This window comes from Bufo bufo, chromosome 2, assembly GCF_905171765.1.
Source record: "Bufo bufo chromosome 2, aBufBuf1.1, whole genome shotgun sequence".
Classification (NCBI taxonomy): domain Eukaryota; kingdom Metazoa; phylum Chordata; class Amphibia; order Anura; family Bufonidae; genus Bufo; species Bufo bufo.
The window spans coordinates 312,984,800-313,004,951 of record NC_053390.1 but is presented as its reverse complement, the minus strand read 5'-3'; the positions used below and the strand labels follow the sequence as shown (position 1 = coordinate 313,004,951).

Here is a 20,152-nt window from a genome sequence, read left to right as displayed (position 1 = left end):
CGGTGCATGTGCTATTCTGCTCCATTCAAGGGACATAGGAGTTAGCTGGGGTTTTTACACCATGGGGGACATTTACTATTTGCAGTTGTTTTTGTGTCAGTTTTAAGTCTGTCTTTGCTTTGTGTACCTGTGCAAATTTTTTTTTAAATTGTGCACCTTAATAATATACCAATATAATATATCACAAAACTGAGCAATCGCCATGACTTGCGACTTTTTTTAAGCCACAAAACTGTAGCTGATGTGATAAATGTTCCCCTATATATTTACCATGGGTAATATTGGGCAATATGGTACAGATGCAGTACCTTCGTGCCAGCTGCAGTGTCACACCAAGTTGCCAGATACAGTGCCACACCACAATATTTCCAAGGAGAAAATATTTTCCTCTCCTGCACTCATATATTAAAAACTTGAACTTGTTATTGGATAGTTAAAATAATCAACAAGAGTTTAAATGTTAAAAGGGGTTGTCTCACTTCAGCAACTTGCATTTATTATGTACAGAAAGTTAATACAAGGCACTTACTAATGTGTTGTTATTATCCATATTGCTTCCTTTGCTGGCTAGACTCATTTTTCCATCACATTATATACTTCTCATTTCCATGGTTACGACCACCCTGCAATCCAGCAGCGGTGGCTGTGCTTGCACACTATAGAAAAAAGTGTTCTGCCATGACTAAAAATCATCAATGCATATATGTTTGGATTTAAGGTTAAGCTAATGGAGGAAGTTTTCTAACGGTTTTATACTCATGACCGATCCTCAAGATATAGGTATCATCTGATCGTTGGGGATCTGACACCCAGGATCACTGTCAATCAGTTGTTTTAGGAGGCTGAAGCAGTCCGTTGAGAGCAGCTGCCTTTTCACATCTTAGCCTAGGCCACTGAGGTCAAGTGGCCAATCAGTTCCATTCAAATGAATAAGGCTGAGCTGCGACACCAAGCACAGCTCTTGCAGTGAACGTGTTTGGGGTAGCCCCAAATCTATACTGGGTGCCCTGGACAATGTCATCACATGTTGCTGCTCTCAGGAAAGGATGATAAGGCATTGCGCACCCCAATGGCAAATAAGTCCAGAGACTCAGGGTCTGCAGTAAACCAGTGTGCTTCTTTACTGGAGGAGCCTAAGTGAAAAACAATACAGGCAAGGCACTGAGCTGACTTCTCCAGTCTCCTCCCTGACAGACAAAGGTTCTGTGCTGAGGAAAGGCCTGAGTTACCTGTCCCTCTCTCAATCTCAGAAGATTGGTACCCTGGCCAAAGGGCTGGTGGCCTAAGGTCAGTGGCAGAGTATCCCTGTCTCAGTGTCTGTTTCTGGTAAATCATGCAGTGTGGCAGAGTGCCTTGTACTAAACAGGTCTCTATCAGCAGACTAGCAGAGTTTCTCCTACTAAATACTGGTTCCTATCTGCAGACAACTAGGGACTCTGACTGCTCTCCTTATATACAGTTGCTAACTGAACTAGAACCTTCTAGTGGGAGGGGTGGAATGGAGAAACACAGACTAAACAGAAGCAATGTTGCAATTTCAGTCTGTCATAGACTTGTATAGAGTTTCAATACAAGTCTATGGGAATGTCTAAGTAGTTTTTTTCCAGACTTAAACAATTCTTCAGATGTAAAAAATAAAAACAGTGCTAAACAGATTTTTGACAATTTTTTCCAAGTTTTTTCTCCAAAACGTTGCATAGTCCCTTATAGTAACTTTGGAAGATAACTAACTTCTCAGTGCAGTGCACTGCCACCTTCTCAAACAGTTGATCAGCAGGGTTGCAGTTGTCAAACCACCACCAATCAAATGCTGATGAGGATAGGTCATCAGTATAAAACTTAAATATGGTCTACATATATATGTGGCATCATTATGCATGGGAGAATTAGAGGATTCTTCTTCAGAGCAAATATTATTCATTGAACAAACTACATTAAAACATGAAAAAATTTGGTTGTACAAAATTACTGTAAATGTCCTGAAAAAAAAGAAATTTTTTTTTTTAGAGTATGCTAAAAAGTAAATACAATAATCATCTTAAGAAAAAAAAAAAGAAAACTCCTCTAAATTTGAAAACCTTTGTCACAGAAAGGATATTATGTGATTAGCTGGTTATTTATGTTTGTGAAGGCTCCAATTTATCAAGGTCATGGTATATCAAGGGTAATAAATAAAAGCAACTGGATTTGTATTATTTCTTGAAGACGTTTCATTAGTCATCTGTCTGGCTTTCTCAAACAACAAGAGGATTCTTTATGGTAAGAGCAGTGAGACTATGGAACTCTCTGCCTGAGGAGGTGGTGATGGTGAGTACAATAAAAGAATTCAAGAGGGGCTTGGATAAATTTCTGGAGTGTAATAATATTACAGGCTATAGCTACTAGAGAGGGGTCGTTGATCCAGGGAGTTATTCTGATTGCCTGATTGGAGTCGGGATGGAATTTTTCCCCCTTAAGTGGGTGTACCTCACAGTTTTTTTTTGCCTTCCTCTGGATCAACTTGCAGGATAACAGGCCGAAGTGGATGAACAAATATCTTTTTTCGGCCTTGTATACTATGTTACTATGTAGAATGCTAGAAATCTAATGGAGAAAGACAGTCAGATGACTAACGAAAATATTTCAAGAAAAAAATACATCCAGTTGCTCTGACTTCTTACTACTGGTATAGCTGATTGTTTATTTCTCATCTACAAATTTCTGAACCCTGATTTAACACATTTATATTGATATCAACAGATCTGAAAGAAAAGTTGCAGTTAAAATTCTTAAAAATGAAAGCAATGATCCTTCTGTTCAAGAAGAACTTCTAAGAGAAGCCACCGTGATGCAACAATTGGATAACCCATACATTGTCAGAATGATTGGTGTTTGTGAAGCTGAGTTTCGGATGTTGATTATGGAGCTGGCAGAACTTGGACCCCTGAATAAATTTTTGACTAAAAACAGGTATGATAAGCTGTGGATTTGCACAATGATACTACAATCTGCTATGGTTTTTCATGTATTATATGCTGCTCATATTGCATTTTAGCATTCCAAGTAAAGTAAACATCTGTAAGAAGAAGGTGAACCGGTGGAAAATTGGCTTAAACAAGATATGAGAGCAACAATGGCAATGAGCAACAGGAGTTCTCCCTTACAGGAGTTTAGGAGTTCTCCCTTACGAATAAGTAACAATAATGGCAACAATCTTAGCAGAGTAACTCAATCTGCAATTGTGAACCAAGAGGCCATTTTTCTTATCATTCACTTGAATCGATGCTTAGCTGCAGTATGATGGCACTGCCGCTGCCCATTGCAAGTAGCTGTTTGCTTCAGTCTCTGTCTGCCGCTGCTCTACTCACGTTGCCTGGCCTAGAGACACCTCCTGCTGTTTTCTTCCTCAGAGGCCCAGCCACAGGGGTCTGCTCTCTCCCACCACACAGGTTGCCGCCTGCTTGCCTGCAAGGCCTTTCCTCCTCTGCCCATAGGGCGTTTACACACTCCCTCCGAGAAAGACCACATGCTCCTATGCGCATAATCTTCACCAGCCAATGTCTGGCAACCCTGGGGTACTTAACCCCTTCAGGACACAGCCTTATTTCACCTTAAGGAACTGGCCATTTTTTGCAAATCTGACCAGTGTCACTTTAAGTGCTGATAACTTTAAAACGTTTTGACTTATCCAGGCCATTCTGAGATTGTTTTTTCATCACATATTTTACTTCATGACACTGGTAAAATGAAGTAAAAAAAATTCTTTTTTATTTATAAAAAAATACCAAATTTACCAAAAATTTGTAAAAAATTGCAAATTTCCAAGTTTCAATTTCTCTACTTCTATAATACATGCTAATACCTCCAAAAATAGTTAATACTTTACATTCTCCATATGTCTATTTCATGTTTGGATCATTTTGGGAATGATATTTTATTTTTTGGGGATGTTACAAGGCTTAGAAGTTTAGAAGCAAATCTTGAAATTTTTCAGAAATTTTCAAAAACCCAATTTTTAGGGACCAGTTCAGGTCTGAAGTCACTTTGCGAGGCTTACATAACAGAAACCACCCAAAAATGACCCCATTCTAGAAATTACACCCCTCAAGGTATTCAAAGCTGATTTTACAATCGTTGTTAACCCTTTAGGTGTTCCACAAGAATTAATGGAAAATAGAGATACAATTTCTAAATTTAACTTTTTTGGCAGATTTTTAATTTTAATACTTTTTTTCCTGTTACAAAGCAAGGGTTAACAGCCAAACCAAACTCAATATTTATGGCCCTGATTCTGTAGTTTACAGAAACACCCCATATGTGGTCGTAAACTACTGTACGGGCACACGACAGGGCGCTGAAGGAAAGGAATGCCATACGGTTTTTGGAAGGCAGATTTTGCTGGACTGTTTTTTTTTACACCATGTCCCATTTGAAGCCTACGGGATAGGGTGGAAGTATTGTTGGTACTAGTTTAGGGTACATATGATTTTTGGTTTCTCTATATTACACTTTTTGTGAGGCATGGTAACAAGAAATAGCTGTTTTGGCACAGTTTTTATTTTTTGTTATTTACAACATTCATCTGACAGGTAAGATCATGTGATATTTTTATAGACCAGGTTGTCACGGACACTGCGATACCTAATATGTATACTTTTTTTTTTTTATGTAAGTTTTATACAATGATTTCATTTTTGAAGCAAAAAAAATCATGTTTTAGTGTTTTCATAGTCTGGGAGCCATAATTTTTTCAGTTTTTGGGCGATTACCTTGGGTAGGGTATGATTTTTGTGGGATGATGGTTTTATTGGCACTATTTTGGGGTGCGTGTGACTTTTTGATCGCTTGCTATTACACTTTTTGTGATGTAAGGTGACAAAAAAATTGCTTTTTTTACACCGTTTTTATTTTTATTTTTTTACGGTATTCACCTGAGGGGTTAGGTCATGTGATATTTTTATAGAGCCGGTCGATATGGACGCGGAGATACCTAATATGTATACATTTTTTTTTATTTATGTAAGTTTTACACGATAATATCATTTTTTAAACAAAAAAAATCATGTTTTAGTGATTCCATAGTCTGAGAGCCATAATGTTTTCAGATTTTGGGCGATTACCTTGGGTATGGTATAATTTTTGTGGGATGAGATGACGGTTTGATTAGCACTATTTTGGGGTGCATATGACTTTTTGATCGCTTGCTATTACACTTTTTGTGATGTAAGGTGACAAAAAATGGTTTATTTAGCACAGTTTTTATTTTTTATTTTTTACGATATTCATCTGAGGGGTTAGGTCATGTGATATTTTTATAGATCCGGTCAATACGGACGCGGCGATACCTAATATGTATACTTTTTTTTCCCCATATTTTTTACCAATTTTTTGTTTTTTTTTACTTAAAACTTTTAATTTTTTGTGGGGAAAACTTGATTTTTTTTACTTTTTTTTCACTTTTTTTTGTCCCACTTGGGGACTTGAACTTTTGGGGGTCTAATCCTTTACGATGCATTCCAATACTTCTGTATTGGAATGCATTGGCTGTATGAGTAATACAGTGTGTATTACTCTTACAGCTTCCAGCCTGTGAGATCCAGGGGGCTGGATCTCACAGGCTCGTCACCGGAAGGCAGTGCGATGCCTTCCTTAGGCATTGCACTGCCTTCCATGCCATCGGGTCCCCCCTACAGCCGCATGGGGACCAGATAGCACCGCCACACGCCGCCGCAAACTGCAGGTAAAGCCGCAAACCGCAGGTCTGAATTGACCTGCGGTTTGCGGAGATCGCCGACATGGGGGGGTCACGGGACCCCCCCGCGCATTTAGCCGAGGTGCCTGCTCAAGGATTTGAGCAGGCACCGGGTTACAATCACCGGCCGCCGGGCGGCGGCGATCGGAAATCCACAGGACGTACCCGTAAGCCCTGTATCCTTAAGTACCAGGACATCAGGGCATATCGGTACGCCCTGTGTCCTGAAGAGGTTAAGGAACCTTCCTCTCTGGGAGGATGCCTCAACAATAGGTTGTCTAGCTTGTTAGTTCCCTGCAAAGATGTGCTATATTCTGTTGTCTGCCTGTGTACCGACTTACTGCATCTTTTCTGGATTCTGACCCACAGCTGCCTAACCTGCCTGTGCCTTACTTCCATTCTGATGCTTTGGTGCTTTCCCTTCCCTCAGACCATTTACTGTATTGCATGTACTCTGCCAGTCCTGACCATGGCCTAACCCCGACTACAATTTTGCATGCACCTGCAATGAGCAGGACCGTGGTACGGTGGCCAATTTTGCAGTGGGTCAGAGTTTGTGTATATAATGAAGATATGGCACTCAATATCTGGAGGACTGCTGAAAACAAATTACTTTATTATTTCTACTAATGCAGTTCTCAAATTTTAAAATGTCATACAAGATACGTAAATTGTACAGAAATTAAATAACAAAAAGATAAAATCCACTACCTCCGGGCTGGTAGCAAAGATAGAGGGAATACTTTTCTTCAGAAGCTGGGAGACTTGAATCTCGGCCGGGTATTCTTCATAGACTGGCTCTCCACCAATAGCCATCTGATTCCACTTGGGCTGAGGGAGCGCCATCTTTACTGCCTCCTTGATCAAGCAGAATGCCAGAGATAAGGGTGGAGCCCAGAGGGAGGAGTCTTTGTCCCCTTTGCTAACAATAGAAGGTTCATGGTGGGCAGTCTTTAGTTTTCCCGCTTCTAGGGGGGCGTATTCGACATCTTTGCGCTCTTGAGGAGACGTTACTACGTTTTCCCGCTTCTGAGGGGCGTATTCGGCAATTTCGCGCTCTTGAGAGGGTGTTCTTGACTTTTCCCGCTTCTGGGCATGAAGAAGAAGCGCCATTTTACGAATATGGTGAATTAACCCTTTGAATGCTGGAGCGCACGTTTTAGCGCTTTCTGGCACAGCAACAAGGCAATCAAGTCAATTTTCAGGGTTTTTGCACAATCTGTAGATCTTGCAGTACTGTGAAACATGCAATTTGATACGGTTAGGCACACAATTGGATCCGGTTCTGTTGTAGCACACAATTGGATCCTGTTGGCACACAGCTCGATCCTGTTGGCACACAGCTCGATCCTGTTCCCGTGACGCCACTTATGCAATGACTAGGACCGTGGTACGGTGGCCAATTATGCAGTGGGTCAGAGTTTGTGCATATAAGTCTATGGTTTGTTTGTGACGCCAATTGCAGCGTGGGCAGGGTACTGTTGCAGGGCCCTTTAAGGTGTTGTAACTCACGTACCAGGTGAGGAATGCCAGAGTGGGGATAATGTCTCTATGTAGTGTCAATGGTGTCTCCTACCTTGGTACGGCTCACTTGCAATAAAATGAGTGTTGCTAGTAGGAATAATTGAGGGTTTTTGGTAATAATGAATGAGATCCAGACTTGTAATAAAGTTCAACTTGTCTTTACTGGTTGCAGCTTTAATCCATACGAGATACAGCATTAGTCTTTTAGGTCCCAGCAGGTTTCTGGCAATGTATGGCAGGGATCAATATCTCTTCTGCTTCTATACTATGTGCCTGGAGAATATGGCAGGAATCTGTCTTCTGCTCTATCTTCTGCTTGGTGTGGGCCTGACTAGCTGAGGAGGAATTGGGCTTCTGCTGGTCTCTGGATAAGTACTCACAGTTATGCTCACAGGGAATGGCTCTTCCTGGAGGACTGGAGGTGCTGCTTGCTTCCTACCAGCACTGAGGCTGAGGGCTCAGTCTGGGGTTGGTGATCTTTGGTCTCAGCCGAGACAGATTCTGGCTTAGGATCCTTATTTCTGGGAGCTCCTACCAGCACAGCCTTCCCCTAGCAGGGGTAGCTGGCACACTCACTAAACTTCCTTCTCCTCCCCATGAGGCAGGACATGGGCCAGCCCACTTCTGCCCATAGAGGGGGAGCTAAACTGAACTAAGACCTGTTGAATACATTGCTGCCACCTGCTGGTGTACATTGAAAGTATAGCAAATACATATAACAGACTTAGAAAATGCACATTATTAAAGATGTGATATTAACTTATACCAGATGACAATACAAATACACTTAACATGTTGTATCGGGGAGAATGAGTTTAGTAACATAACTCTGGGATGTTACACACCTATGTCTCAGAACCCCGTGGGTCAGCTGTCAATCGCACAGAGACTATTCCAGAAAAATTACCTGGCAGCTCTAGCATAACACTCTATACTGCATGCTGGTCAATTAAAAACATTATATTTCACATTCTGCAATAAAATACAATTTAATGTATTCTAAAAAATATAACCACCATTTACAAAAAACATGAATTTTAAATCATAAGCAAATTAAATGATAGCATAAACAGAATAAAAATAGATTAAAAATGTATCTATCACAGACATATATGTATCATAAACAAATTAAAAAAAAATATATATATATCAAGGCATTAAGGAGTTTAGGAGGCCGAAGTTCAGCAGTTATGCAGGGCCCTTGCGTCTTACTGCTGAGCAAAATATATCTTTATAATGTCCGAAAAAACACTATTATTGTTTTTTACCATATCAGATATCTAGTGGCAGTGCTCATAAGTGCTCACTTAAGCACAGTCCGATGTTTGTCCAGCTTTTTAAGTAAAGTCTCCAGGTATATACAGCATCTTACTAATAACTATAACAATACCTCATGTGTCAGTTTATTCCTTAGCTGGTAATCTCAGGACACTTACTTTTTGTTCATGTCTCCACTTTCACTATATGCAGGTGCGGCACTGCTGCAATGTTTCTTTAATTAGCGTGTGGTAATCTGGTCATTCTTAATGAATCTTAGTCCTAAATTCTCCTTGAACCACTCCTGCTCTTGGAGCAACACTAGGAGATGTCGCGCTCATCCACAGGAAGCCAGGAGCCCGGACCTCGCCCTGAACCTTAGGCGCACAACGGATTCCAATAAAAAGAAAGACGGTCCAGCTTCACTGAAAAATACTTGAGGCTTTATTTAATCCCGTGCAGATAAAAACCAACATACAGCAATGCAGAAAATCGACCGGTTTCGGATCACTGTAGATGTGGATCCTTAGTCATGATGTGCATCAGTAGGAGGTGAAGTCGAGACTAAATAGTGAACCACTGAGAACAGGTGATCACAATCAGGTACAGGACACACCTCCTGATGACATCCTCCACAGAAAAAGTGCATAACAATTACAACATGCCAAAAAAGACATAGAAAGTAAGATAAAATTTACAAAATGCAATAAAAGAGAAATAAAAAATATCTTGTTTTATTTCTCTTTTATTGCATTTTGTAAATTTTATCTTACTTTCTATGTCTTTTTTGGCATGTTGTAATTGTTATGCACTTTTTCTGTGGAGGATGTCATCAGGAGGTGTGTCCTGTACCTGATTGTGATCACCTGTTCTCAGTGGTTCACTATTTAGTCTCGACTTCACCTCCTACTGATGCACATCATGACTAAGGATCCACATCTACAGTGATCCGAAACCGGTCGATTTTCTGCATTGCTGTATGTTGGTTTTTATCTGCACGGGATTAAATAAAGCCTCAAGTATTTTTCAGTGAAGCTGGACCGTCTTTCTTTTTATTGGACTCCTGCTCTTGGGTGCTTTTATAAATACATACTTAGGGGACATCAACTCTGCGCCATAAACAAGCTGCTAACAAAAAAAAAAGATGTTAAGTTGCAGTTACATGCATACGACAGATGCCTATTGCACGCACTCTAGAGTGCTATAATAGATCTCTATGTTCCGTAATTAGTGGCATCCGCTGCTGCAGCTGCTACTCCCGCTACTACCATTACCCCTGCATAGCTGCACATCTGCTGCCTTGTTTGTTCCATGCTGTGCTCAGGGGCGTAGCTATAGGGGGTGCAGAGGTAGCAGTCGCTACCGGGCCCAGGAGCCTGAGGGGCCCAAAGACCCTTGTGCCACATAAGAAGACACTGGTATTATAGAAAGTGTATGCAAGTTACACCTCTGGCTGGACAGAAGGGGTTAGGTTAAGAATTTGGTATGGAGGGGGGGGGGTGCAGTTTCAATTTTTGCCTCATGCAGCACGAAGATTTGAGGGAAGGGGGGCCCAAGCTGAACTCTTGCACCTGGGCCCATGAGCCTTTAGCTACGCCCCTGGCTGTGCTACTATTGCTTCCACTATTACTCCTGCATAGCTTACCTCTTCCACATCCACACTGTACTGCTGCTGCTCCCAAAAAAAAGGGAGAATTTTTTCAAGGTTTGTTCAGGACAAGCCACTATTTTTTCTGACAACAGTTGTGTGTAAAAAAAAACAGAGACAGACATCTACCTCCGATAAAGCTTAATTTTTGGACTGCTTGTTTAGAACAAGCAACAGTTTTTTCTTCTGATAACGCCATGTGTGTTTAAACACCATTTTCCCCCAACAATGGAAAAAAATTGGGATATTTTAAATTTTAAAAAGCTTGACTGCACAGTGTGTCTTTAAATGGGCTGTTTGTTAGCACCAGCCATTTGTTTAGCCATAGCTATATATGTCGGTGTCATTCTGACATTATTTACTATTGCTCTCATTGCCTTAAAAAGCTTGAAGGGGGTTGGTAGAGGAGACAGCAAGCAAAATTTGGAAAAAAGAAAAAGAGAGAAAGACAAGAGAAAATATATGAGTCCTCGGAGTGTATTATACCAATTTTCATGCCAATTGGAGCACTTTTACTTCAGATAGAATAGATTTGGAACAAAAATTGATAATTGACAATAATTGATAATGTTACTGTGCAATCACAGTCCAATGAAACAGAAACTTTGTGGTCGGCGGTAAATCAGCTGGGTAACTTTGTCTGCTTTCAAGATGAAACCTCATAACACAGGGTATCCACCTGCAATAAAGTGGTGATCATTACTTACATGGAAGATCCTGCACAACCACTTCAGTTCCCCCAGTCGAGATATGGCTGCAGAGGTGATGTCACATTAAGAACATATGACCACAGCAGCTAATCATTGGCCTCAGCAGTGCACTTAGGAGGCCAGTGATTGGCTGCAGTGGTCATGTGTTGTCAATGTGTCATCGTTTCTGCAGCTGGGTAAATAGAGCCCAATCGCGACACAGGATCTGCCAGATAAGTAACAATTACCGGATGATCCCCTGTATTCATCCTGAAACCAGACAACTCCTTTAATCATTCACTTTAGTGTTTGACAAATTACATTATAAATGTATATATCAGAAAAATTTCCAATACTGTGCAGCTTTTGACAAATAATGCCTTTCTGTGCACCCCCTTTCAGTACTAGGCTTTCTATTGAGGGTGTGCATTCATCTCTGGGCTAATCTTTTGTTTATGCTTTTTATAATTAAAAATCTGTTTTATTATGCCATTTAGGGATATTTCGGAAAAAAATTTAACAGAACTCGTCCATCAAGTTTCCATGGGGATGAAGTACTTGGAAGAAAAAAATTTTGTTCACAGGGATTTGGCAGCAAGAAATGTTCTTTTGGTGACTCAACATTATGCCAAAATTAGTGATTTTGGGCTTTCTAAAGCAATTGGTTCTGATGAAAGTTACTATAAAGTAAGTTTTAAATGCAATTAAATTTATCATAAAAGCATTTCTGGTAGTAACAGCTTACATTAGTTAAATTAAAGACAAGCCCTGTAATGTGAGAGCTGCATTGACAGGTTTGGTTAAGTTGCTGTTTTCTGCTAATTTTCCCTGTAGAATCTGCTAAAGGGGAAATATAGTATTGAAAATATAGTAGTGACTAGAGATGAGCGAATTGAAGTTGACGAAATGGAATTCGATCCGAATTTCAGGAAAAATTTGATTAGCACCGAATCCGAATTTCCTCACGCTTCGTGGTAACGAATCACATTTTTTCCTAAAATGGCTGTTGCACGTGTGAGGACATGGAGCAATGAACTCTGGGAATGCGGGATCACCCATACTGCCATGCATGCAGCCAATCAGCAGCCAGCCAGCCCTGTGATGTCACAGCCCTATAAATAGCCTCAGCCATCTTGGATTCTGCCATTTTCCAGTGTACTTAGTCCAGGGAGAGACATCAGCAGGCGCTAGGGACAGTGCTAGGAAAAACGTCATTGTGCTAAAAAAATGATTTACAAGTGCAGGGAAATATTAATCAAGGTGTAGGGAAAGGATAGGGAGGAATTATTCCACAGCATTTATGTTGAACAGGGTTCAGTAGGGCAGGTTACAGCCTGGGTAATAGGAACATTCCTATTAAACCTTGCTGCACTGACTGGGGATCCAAATTGCCATTATACAGCTCTGTTATTCCAGCAAACCGTTCTTGTTTGATACAGCCATTACCAGGGTTTATTACAAGGAAATATTTCTACGTCTTATTTGCCCTTGTACGGTGCAGTTACAGTATTTGTTCTAAAGCATTTTTTGGCTTGTATTAGTGGGAAAAAAAGGGCATATTAGCCATTGTGTGGTGAAGTGCGAAAATGGCAGCCCTTTTTGTCGTGTATTTTATTTGCCGTTCAGCGGTGTAGTTATATGTTCTAAATCCCTTTTTGTCATGTATTAGTGGCAAAAAAAAAATATATTTGCCGTTCAGCGTTGCAGTTATATGTTCTAAATCCTTTTGTGGAGTGTTTAAGTGGAAAAAATATATATATATTTGCCGTTCAGCGGTGAAGTTATATATTCTAACGTCTTTTGTGTCATGTATAAGTGAAAAAAATAAGGGCCTATTTGCAGTTCAGGGGTGCAGTTATATTTTCTAAAGCCCTTTTTTTGTATTAGTAGCAAAAGAAAAATATATTTGCCGTTCAGCGGTGCAGTTATATGTTCTAAAGCCCTTTTGTGTAGTGTATAAGTGGAAAAAAGAAAAATATATTTCCCGTTCAGCGGTGCAGTTATATGTTCTAAAGCCTTTTGTGGAGTGTATAAGTGGAAAAAATATATATATTTGCCGTTCAGCAGTGCTGTTATACAGGGAGTGCAGAATTATTAGGCAAGTTGTATTTTTGAGGATTAATTTTATTATTGAACAACAACCATGTTCTCAATGAACCCAAAAAACTCATTAATATCAAAGCTGAATATTTTTGGAAGTAGTTTTTAGTTTGTTTTTAGTTTTAGCTATTTTAGGGGGATATCTGTGTGTGCAGGTGACTATTACTGTGCATAATTATTAGGCAACTTAACAAAAAACAAATATATACCCATTTCAATTATTTATTTTTACCAGTGAAACCAATATAACATCTCAACATTCACAAATATACATTTCTGACATTCAAAAACAAAACAAAAACAAATCAGTGACCAATATAGCCACCTTTCTTTGCAAGGACACTCAAAAGCCTGCCATCCATGGATTCTGTCAGTGTTTTGATCTGTTCACCATCAACATTGCGTGCAGCAGCAACCACAGCCTCCCAGACACTGTTCAGAGAGGTGTACTGTTTTCCCTCCTTGTAAATCTCACATTTGGTGATGGACCACAGGTTCTCAATGGGGTTCAGATCAGGTGAACAAGGAGGCCATGTCATTAGATTTTCTTCTTTTATACCCTTTCTTGCCAGCCACACTGTGGAGTACTTGGACGCGTGTGATGGAGCATTGTCCTGCATGAAAATCATGTTTTTCTTGAAGGATGCAGACTTCTTCCTGTACCACTGCTTGAAGAAGGTGTCTTCCAGAAACTGGCAGTAGGACTGGGAGTTGAGCTTGACTCCATCCTCAACCCGAAAAGGCCCCACAAGCTCATCTTTGATGATACCAGCCCAAACCAGTACTCCACCTCCACCTTGCTGGCGTCTGAGTCGGACTGGAGCTCTCTGCCCTTTACCAATCCAGCCACGGGCCCATCCATCTGGCCCATCAAGACTCACTCTCATTTCATCAGTCCATAAAACCTTAGAAAAATCAGTCTTGAGATATTTCTTGGCCCAGTCTTGACGTTTCAGCTTGTGTGTCTTGTTCAGTGGTGGTCGTCTGTCAGCCTTTCTTACCTTGGCCATGTCTCTGAGTATTGCACACCTTGTGCTTTTGGGCACTCCAGTGATGTTGCAGCTCTGAAATATGGCCAAACTGGTGGCAAGTGGCATCTTGGCAGCTGCACGCTTGACTTTTCTCAGTTCTTTGGCAGTTATTTTGCGCCTTGGTTTTTCCACACGCTTCTTGGGACCCTGTTGACTATTTTGAATGAAACGCTTGATTGTTCGATGATCACGCTTCAGAAGCTTTGCAATTTTAAGAGTGCTGCATCCCTCTGCAAGATATCTCACTATTTTTGACTTTTCTGAGCCTGTCAAGTCCTTCTTTTGACCCATTTTGCCAAAGGAAAGGAAGTTGCCTAATAATTATGCACACCTGATATAGGGTGTTGATGTCATTAGACCACACCCCTTCTCATTACAGAGATGCACATCACCTAATATGCTTAATTGGTAGTAGGCTTTCGAGCCTATACAGCTTGGAGTAAGACAACATGCATAAAGAGGATGATGTGGTCAAAATACTCATTTGCCTAATAATTCTGCACGCAGTGTATATTCTAAAGCCTTTTGTGGAGTGTATAAGTGGAAAAAAATATATATTTGACGTTCAGCGGTGCAGTTGTATATTCTAAAGCCTTTTGAGTGGTGTATACGTGGAAAAAAATAAGTGCCTATTTGCCATTTAGCGGTGCAGTTTTATGTTCTAAAGCCTTTTGTGTCAAGTATAAGTGGAAAAAAATAAGGGCCTATTTGCCGTTCAGCGGTGCAGGTAAATGTTCTAAAGCCTTTTGTGTCGTGCATCAGTGGAAAAAAATAAGGGCATATTTGCCGTTCAGTAGTGCAGCTATGTATGTTCTAAAGCCCTTTTTGTCATGTATTAGTGGCAAAAGAAAAAATATTTTTCCTGTTCAGCGGTGCAGTTATATGTTCTGAAGCCCTTTTTTGCGTGTATGGGCTTTTTAGCCGTTGTGTGGTGAAGTGAGAAAATTACAGACTTTTTGCGGTGTTTTAATTTCCTTTTTATTTATTTGATCTAACAGTATGTCAGACAGAGAAGTGCCAGGCCCTGCACAGGGGAGTGGCAGAGGCCTAAATGTTTCTGGCGCAGGCACAGGTCACAGCAGAGTAAGGAGGCATGGCAGCGAGAGGCCTGAGCTCCTGGTGTCCTCTAGCGGTCATGTCTTGACCAGCAACCCAGCGATTTTTGAATGGTTGACTCGGTCATCCACTTCGTTCCAAGTGACATCAGACACATCCCAGCCAAGAGTCAGTGGGTTTTTCAGACACAACCCTTAGCTGGCATGGCCTGGTAGCAGGCCCTGTGCCCTCACCTGTCCTCCACTGGCATCTGTCCTTTTCTATTCCCTCAGCCAGAGAAGTATTATATGCTGTGGGCTCAGCCCTACTATACAGCGAGGATGAGCTACTAGAGGACAGTCAGCAGCTACTGGCCAACCAAGATGTAAAGTAGACATCCGCCACTTCCTCCGCTAGGCGGGCAAGTAGTGATGAGGAGAGTTAGCGTGGGAGTTGGTGTTGCAAACGGTGTGGCTCCAGACCCAGAGACCGTTGAGAAGGACATCAGTGACGTGCAGACAGTACTCAATGATGATGATGTAGCTGATTGAACTTGGGAGCCAGGTAAATTAGGGGCTTGATCATCATTGGGAGAAGAGGGTGGCAGCTTGCCCGTGAGGCAGCGGCGGAGCCAGCAAGTCGCTAGCGTGGCCGGGAGTCAGCAGGGTGGCAGCAGCGGGAGGTCGGTAGCTAAACATGCCCGGGTAGACCACCCTCTTCGCAGGAGCACACCTGCCCAGAAAGTAGTGGTGCACGGGTTCAAAGAAACAGCGGCGGTAGCAGTCAGTCAGTGCGTAATGTTCGGGATAAAATCACCTACTCGGCAGTGTGGCAGTTTTTTGTTAAGTCGCCGGAGGAGGTGAACATGGCCATATGTAAAATCTGTGGGCAGAATGAGAAGCGTGGCCAGAGTGCCAATGTTGTGTCAACATATGCAGCGTCACCATAAAGTGGCCTGGGAGAACCGTGGATCCGATGTGGTGGTCCAGCCTGCTGCAGCAACCGCTGAGTCACCTAGTGGCACGCAGTCAAGGCTCCACCACCTCAGCCGAAGGGAGCTGATTGCCCTTCCCATCATCTGCTGGTCCTGATGCTGCTGCTGCTCCTCCTCCTCGTCAGTCATTCTGTCAGCAATTGATCACTGAAGCAATTGCCAAGAGACAACATTATGTGCGCATTCATCCAAACTCATCCAACGGCGCAGAAGCTGAATGTGCTCCTGTCCAAGTTGCTGGTGCTGCGGCCCCTCCCTTTTCAAGTGGTGGACTCTGCATCTTTCAGAGAACTGATGGCTTGGCCGAGCCGAGGTGGAGAGTCCCAAGCCGTCATTCCTTTGCCAAAAAGGCAGTAACAGCCCTGCACACGTATGTACAACAGAATGTGGGCCAATCCTTGAGCCTGTCGGTGTCTGTCAAAGTGCACGGCAGTGCCGACATGTGGATCTGTAACTACGGTCAGGGACAATACATGTCATTTTTGGCCCACTGGGTGAATGTGGTTCCTGCACAGCCACACCAGCAACTTGGCCAGATGACACCGCTTCTGCTTCCACGTTGTCATGCAGTTGGTCCTGCGACATTGTCCGCCTCTGCCTCCTCATCCTCCACCGTGTCCTCAGCCTCCACTACACGGACAATTCACAGTGCCCCTCCAGCATACCACATTTGCAGGGCACGGCGGTGTCTTGCTGTTCTGCACCTCGTTTGCCTGGCCGAAAGGAGTCACACAGGGGAGGAACTGCTCTGTGTTTTTCATCAAGAAATCGAATCCTGGCTTTCTCCACGACAACTCAATCAGAACCATGGTGACTGACAACGGGAAGAACATGGTGTCAGCGCTGCATCAATGAGGGCTGAGCCATGTGCCCTGCATGGCACACGTGTTCAATCTGGTTGTCAATCGGTTCGTGAAGTCTTCCACCTATCTGCAAGACATCCTAAAAATGGCCAGGAAACTTTGCATGCACTTCAGCCACTCTTACACTGCAAAGCACACCCTCCTTGAGCTGCAGTGGCAGAACTGCATCCCCTAACATATGCTGATATGCGACGTTTCCACCCGTTGGAATTCCACCCTCCATATGTTGGACCAACTATACGAACAAAGAAAGGCCATAAACGATTTCTTGATGATCCAAGCGGACAGAAGTACTCCTCTGTGTAACTTCAATGTCAGCCAGTGGCAGCTCATGCGTGACACCTGCCGTTTGCTCAGGCCCTTTGAGGAGGCCACATTATTTGTCAGTCACCAGGACTACAGGATGAACAACGTCATTCCACTGCTTCCTGTCCTGGAACAGATGCTGGTAAATCTGGCTAGACAGGGGACTGGAGACGTGGTGCCTAGATCTCATGGCCACATGAGCCCTGTGGGGGCTGAACTGGAGGAGAACATTGGAGCACAAGCAATGTGTAGTGAAATGGGTGGTTTTTACACACATGTGACAGGAGAGGAGGAGCAGGAGCAGTTAGAGGAACTACAGGGCGATGAAGAAGACGAGGCAGAGGACCCAGACACACCATGGCAGTATGCAGTGGAGATGGAGGCAGAGAGTTCCTCCGAGTCACTTGCACAAATGGCCTGATGCATGCTCACTTGCTTGCGTAGTGACAGCCGAATTATCACCATTCGGGAGAGGGATGACTTCTGGCTCTCCACCTTGTTGTTTTTCTTTACACCCGCTGAGAGGGAGGAAAAACTGAACTACTATAAAGACATCCTGTGTAGTCAGTTGTCCGCTGCCTATCTGTGCCATCATCCATCCTCTTGTAGGTCTGACCATGTGGGGCCCTCTGCGCTCACCTTCCTCTGCCATAGCTGCTTTGGAAGGTCGGGGGTAGGAGCAGTTCCAGCTCCATCAGCAGCAACTTGAGTCTAGAGTCGCTGATGAGCAGCTTTCTTCACCCCCCTAGTGAAGAAACTACTCACCAGCAGCAGCAGCTAGACCTGGAGCAGGACCTGAACCAGCAGGTGGTGGCATACCTGGACAGTACCCTGCCACCCCACATTGAGTATCCACTGGACTACTGGGCAGCCAAACTGGATTTGTGGCCGCAACTAGCAGAATTTGCCCTGGAAAAGCTGTCTTGCCTGGCCAGTAGTGTGGCATCAGAGCGGGTGTTTAGTGCAGTGGGGGCCATAGTTACCCCAAGAAGAACTCGTCTGTCCACCCAAAATGTGGAGAGACTGACCTTTGCCAAGATGAATCAGGCGTGAATCAGCAAAGATTTCTACCCACCAATGCCTGATGCATCAGACTAGATCATCCATGGTGCCATACCAACACTTTGACAAAATAGACCAGTTTCTTCTGGCTACCTGCCTCAGCTACTATTCTGATGCTGCCACTTGCCTGATGCCACACATCTGATGCCAAGTGCTCCTTTTTTCACCCACCATCTTCAGCTGGTACTCGTATTGCCACCCACCTCCCCACCCTGTCACGAGTCACTCTGTGTTCTCCTGATGCTGCTGCCACATCCTCACTATGTCACCTTGCCACTCTGTGGTCTCCTGATGCTGCTGCCACCTCCCTACTTTGTCACTCAGTCACTCTGTGGTCTCCTGATGCTGCTTCCACCTCCCCACTCTGTCACCGGGTCACTCTGTGGTCTCCTGATGCTGCTGCCACCTCCACACTATGTCACCTTGCCACTCTGTGGTCTCCTGATGCTGCCGATACCTCTACACTATGTCACCTTGCCACTCTGTGGTCTTCTCATGGTGCTGCCACCTCCACACTATGTCGCCTTGCCACTCTGTGGTCTTCTCATGGTGCTGCCACCTCCACACTATGTCACCTTGCCACTCTGTGGTCTCCTGATGCTGCTGCCACCTCCACATTATCTAACTGCTATTCTGTGGTCTCCTGATGCTGCTGCCACCTCCCCACTCTGTCACTGGGTCACTCTGTGGTTTCCTGATGCTGCTGCCACCTCCACACTATGTCACCTTGCCACTCTGTGGTCTCCTGTTGCTGCTGCCGCCACCTCCGCGCTCTTTCATTGTACTACTCTGTGGCCTTCTGAGGCTGCCGCCACCTCCACACTGTCATTATGCCACTCTGTGGCCTCCTCCTTATGCTGCCGCCACCTCCAGACTCTGTCATTGGGCCACTCTGTGGTCTCCTCATGCTGCTTCTACATCACCACTACATCATATGGCCACTCTGTGGACTTCTCATGCTGTTCCCACCCTCCCCACTTCATGACTGGGCAACTATTTTGCCTTTCGGCCTGGCTGACATCATTTATTTGACCCTTCTTCTGATGTGCCAGAAGGAAGGAAAAATGAGACGCACAACGGATCCTCTCTGTGTAGCAACTGTAAGGCCTGTATGGTCCCATCGGAATTGGCTTATGATTTAGCAGCCAAAAGCAGGAGTGGGTACAAAAAACAGAAGACGTGCAAATATTCCATTCACGTGTCATCTCTGTTTTGGATCCACTCCTGTTTTTTTGGGCATTAGCAATACTGAAGGATTACTGACCAAATGCCGACCGAGTGAAGGCAGATGCTCAACAGACAGGATCCGTTTTTTGGGGGTTATTGTTCTGACGGATCAGAGGAAGGGCAAAATAATTAGTGACGTCAATACAAACTTACTGCTGATACACTCTGATACTCTGTCGGGGGGATCTACTTGTGTAAGCGTTTAATAGAAAAGGTTCTGTAGACATCTATGTCATCAGTTGATGATGGTGTAAAAGGAGTGCGCTTCTTCTTGGCACTAATATCGACATGTAAGACTGAGTTATTTGGTCAGTTTTGGCCCCCGTGACCGCCCAAATAAGTGAAGTGTGCAGTGATTCTAAGAGCGACGTCATCTGCATGTCATACTGACTCACAGTATTATTTCACTACCACAGTAGACTCCCTATGCGTGTTACTGCAAGGCACAGTGTTTTACACCACTATAAAGGCTCTCTGCAGCCGTTTTTTAACGCGATTTGCTGTGAATAAATTTGTATCGAACCAAATTTTTTTTTAAGATTTGGCGAATCGGCCGAATAGCATTTTTTTAAAATTCGCTCATCTCTACATGTCACAATTCAAATAAATAGCTGTCCATATAATGTGGATGGACCGCATTTATAAATAGAAAGCTGCTGCTTGTTAGGGAAACCACCTCTATGAC

General features: G+C 43.3%; 1 protein-coding gene across 5 annotated transcripts in view; it reads left to right on the top strand.

Moving 5' to 3' along the window:
• Positions 1–20,152, top strand: part of SYK (spleen associated tyrosine kinase) — a 186,315-nt gene that overhangs the window by 151,918 nt on the left and 14,245 nt on the right. For all 5 annotated transcript variants that reach the window (XM_040416945.1, XM_040416946.1, XM_040416944.1 and 2 more), the window contains 2 exons: positions 2,740–2,949; positions 11,347–11,536. In XM_040416945.1, the coding sequence (XP_040272879.1) occupies positions 2,740–2,949; positions 11,347–11,536 (400 nt within the window). The remainder of the gene's footprint in view (positions 1–2,739; positions 2,950–11,346; positions 11,537–20,152) is intronic.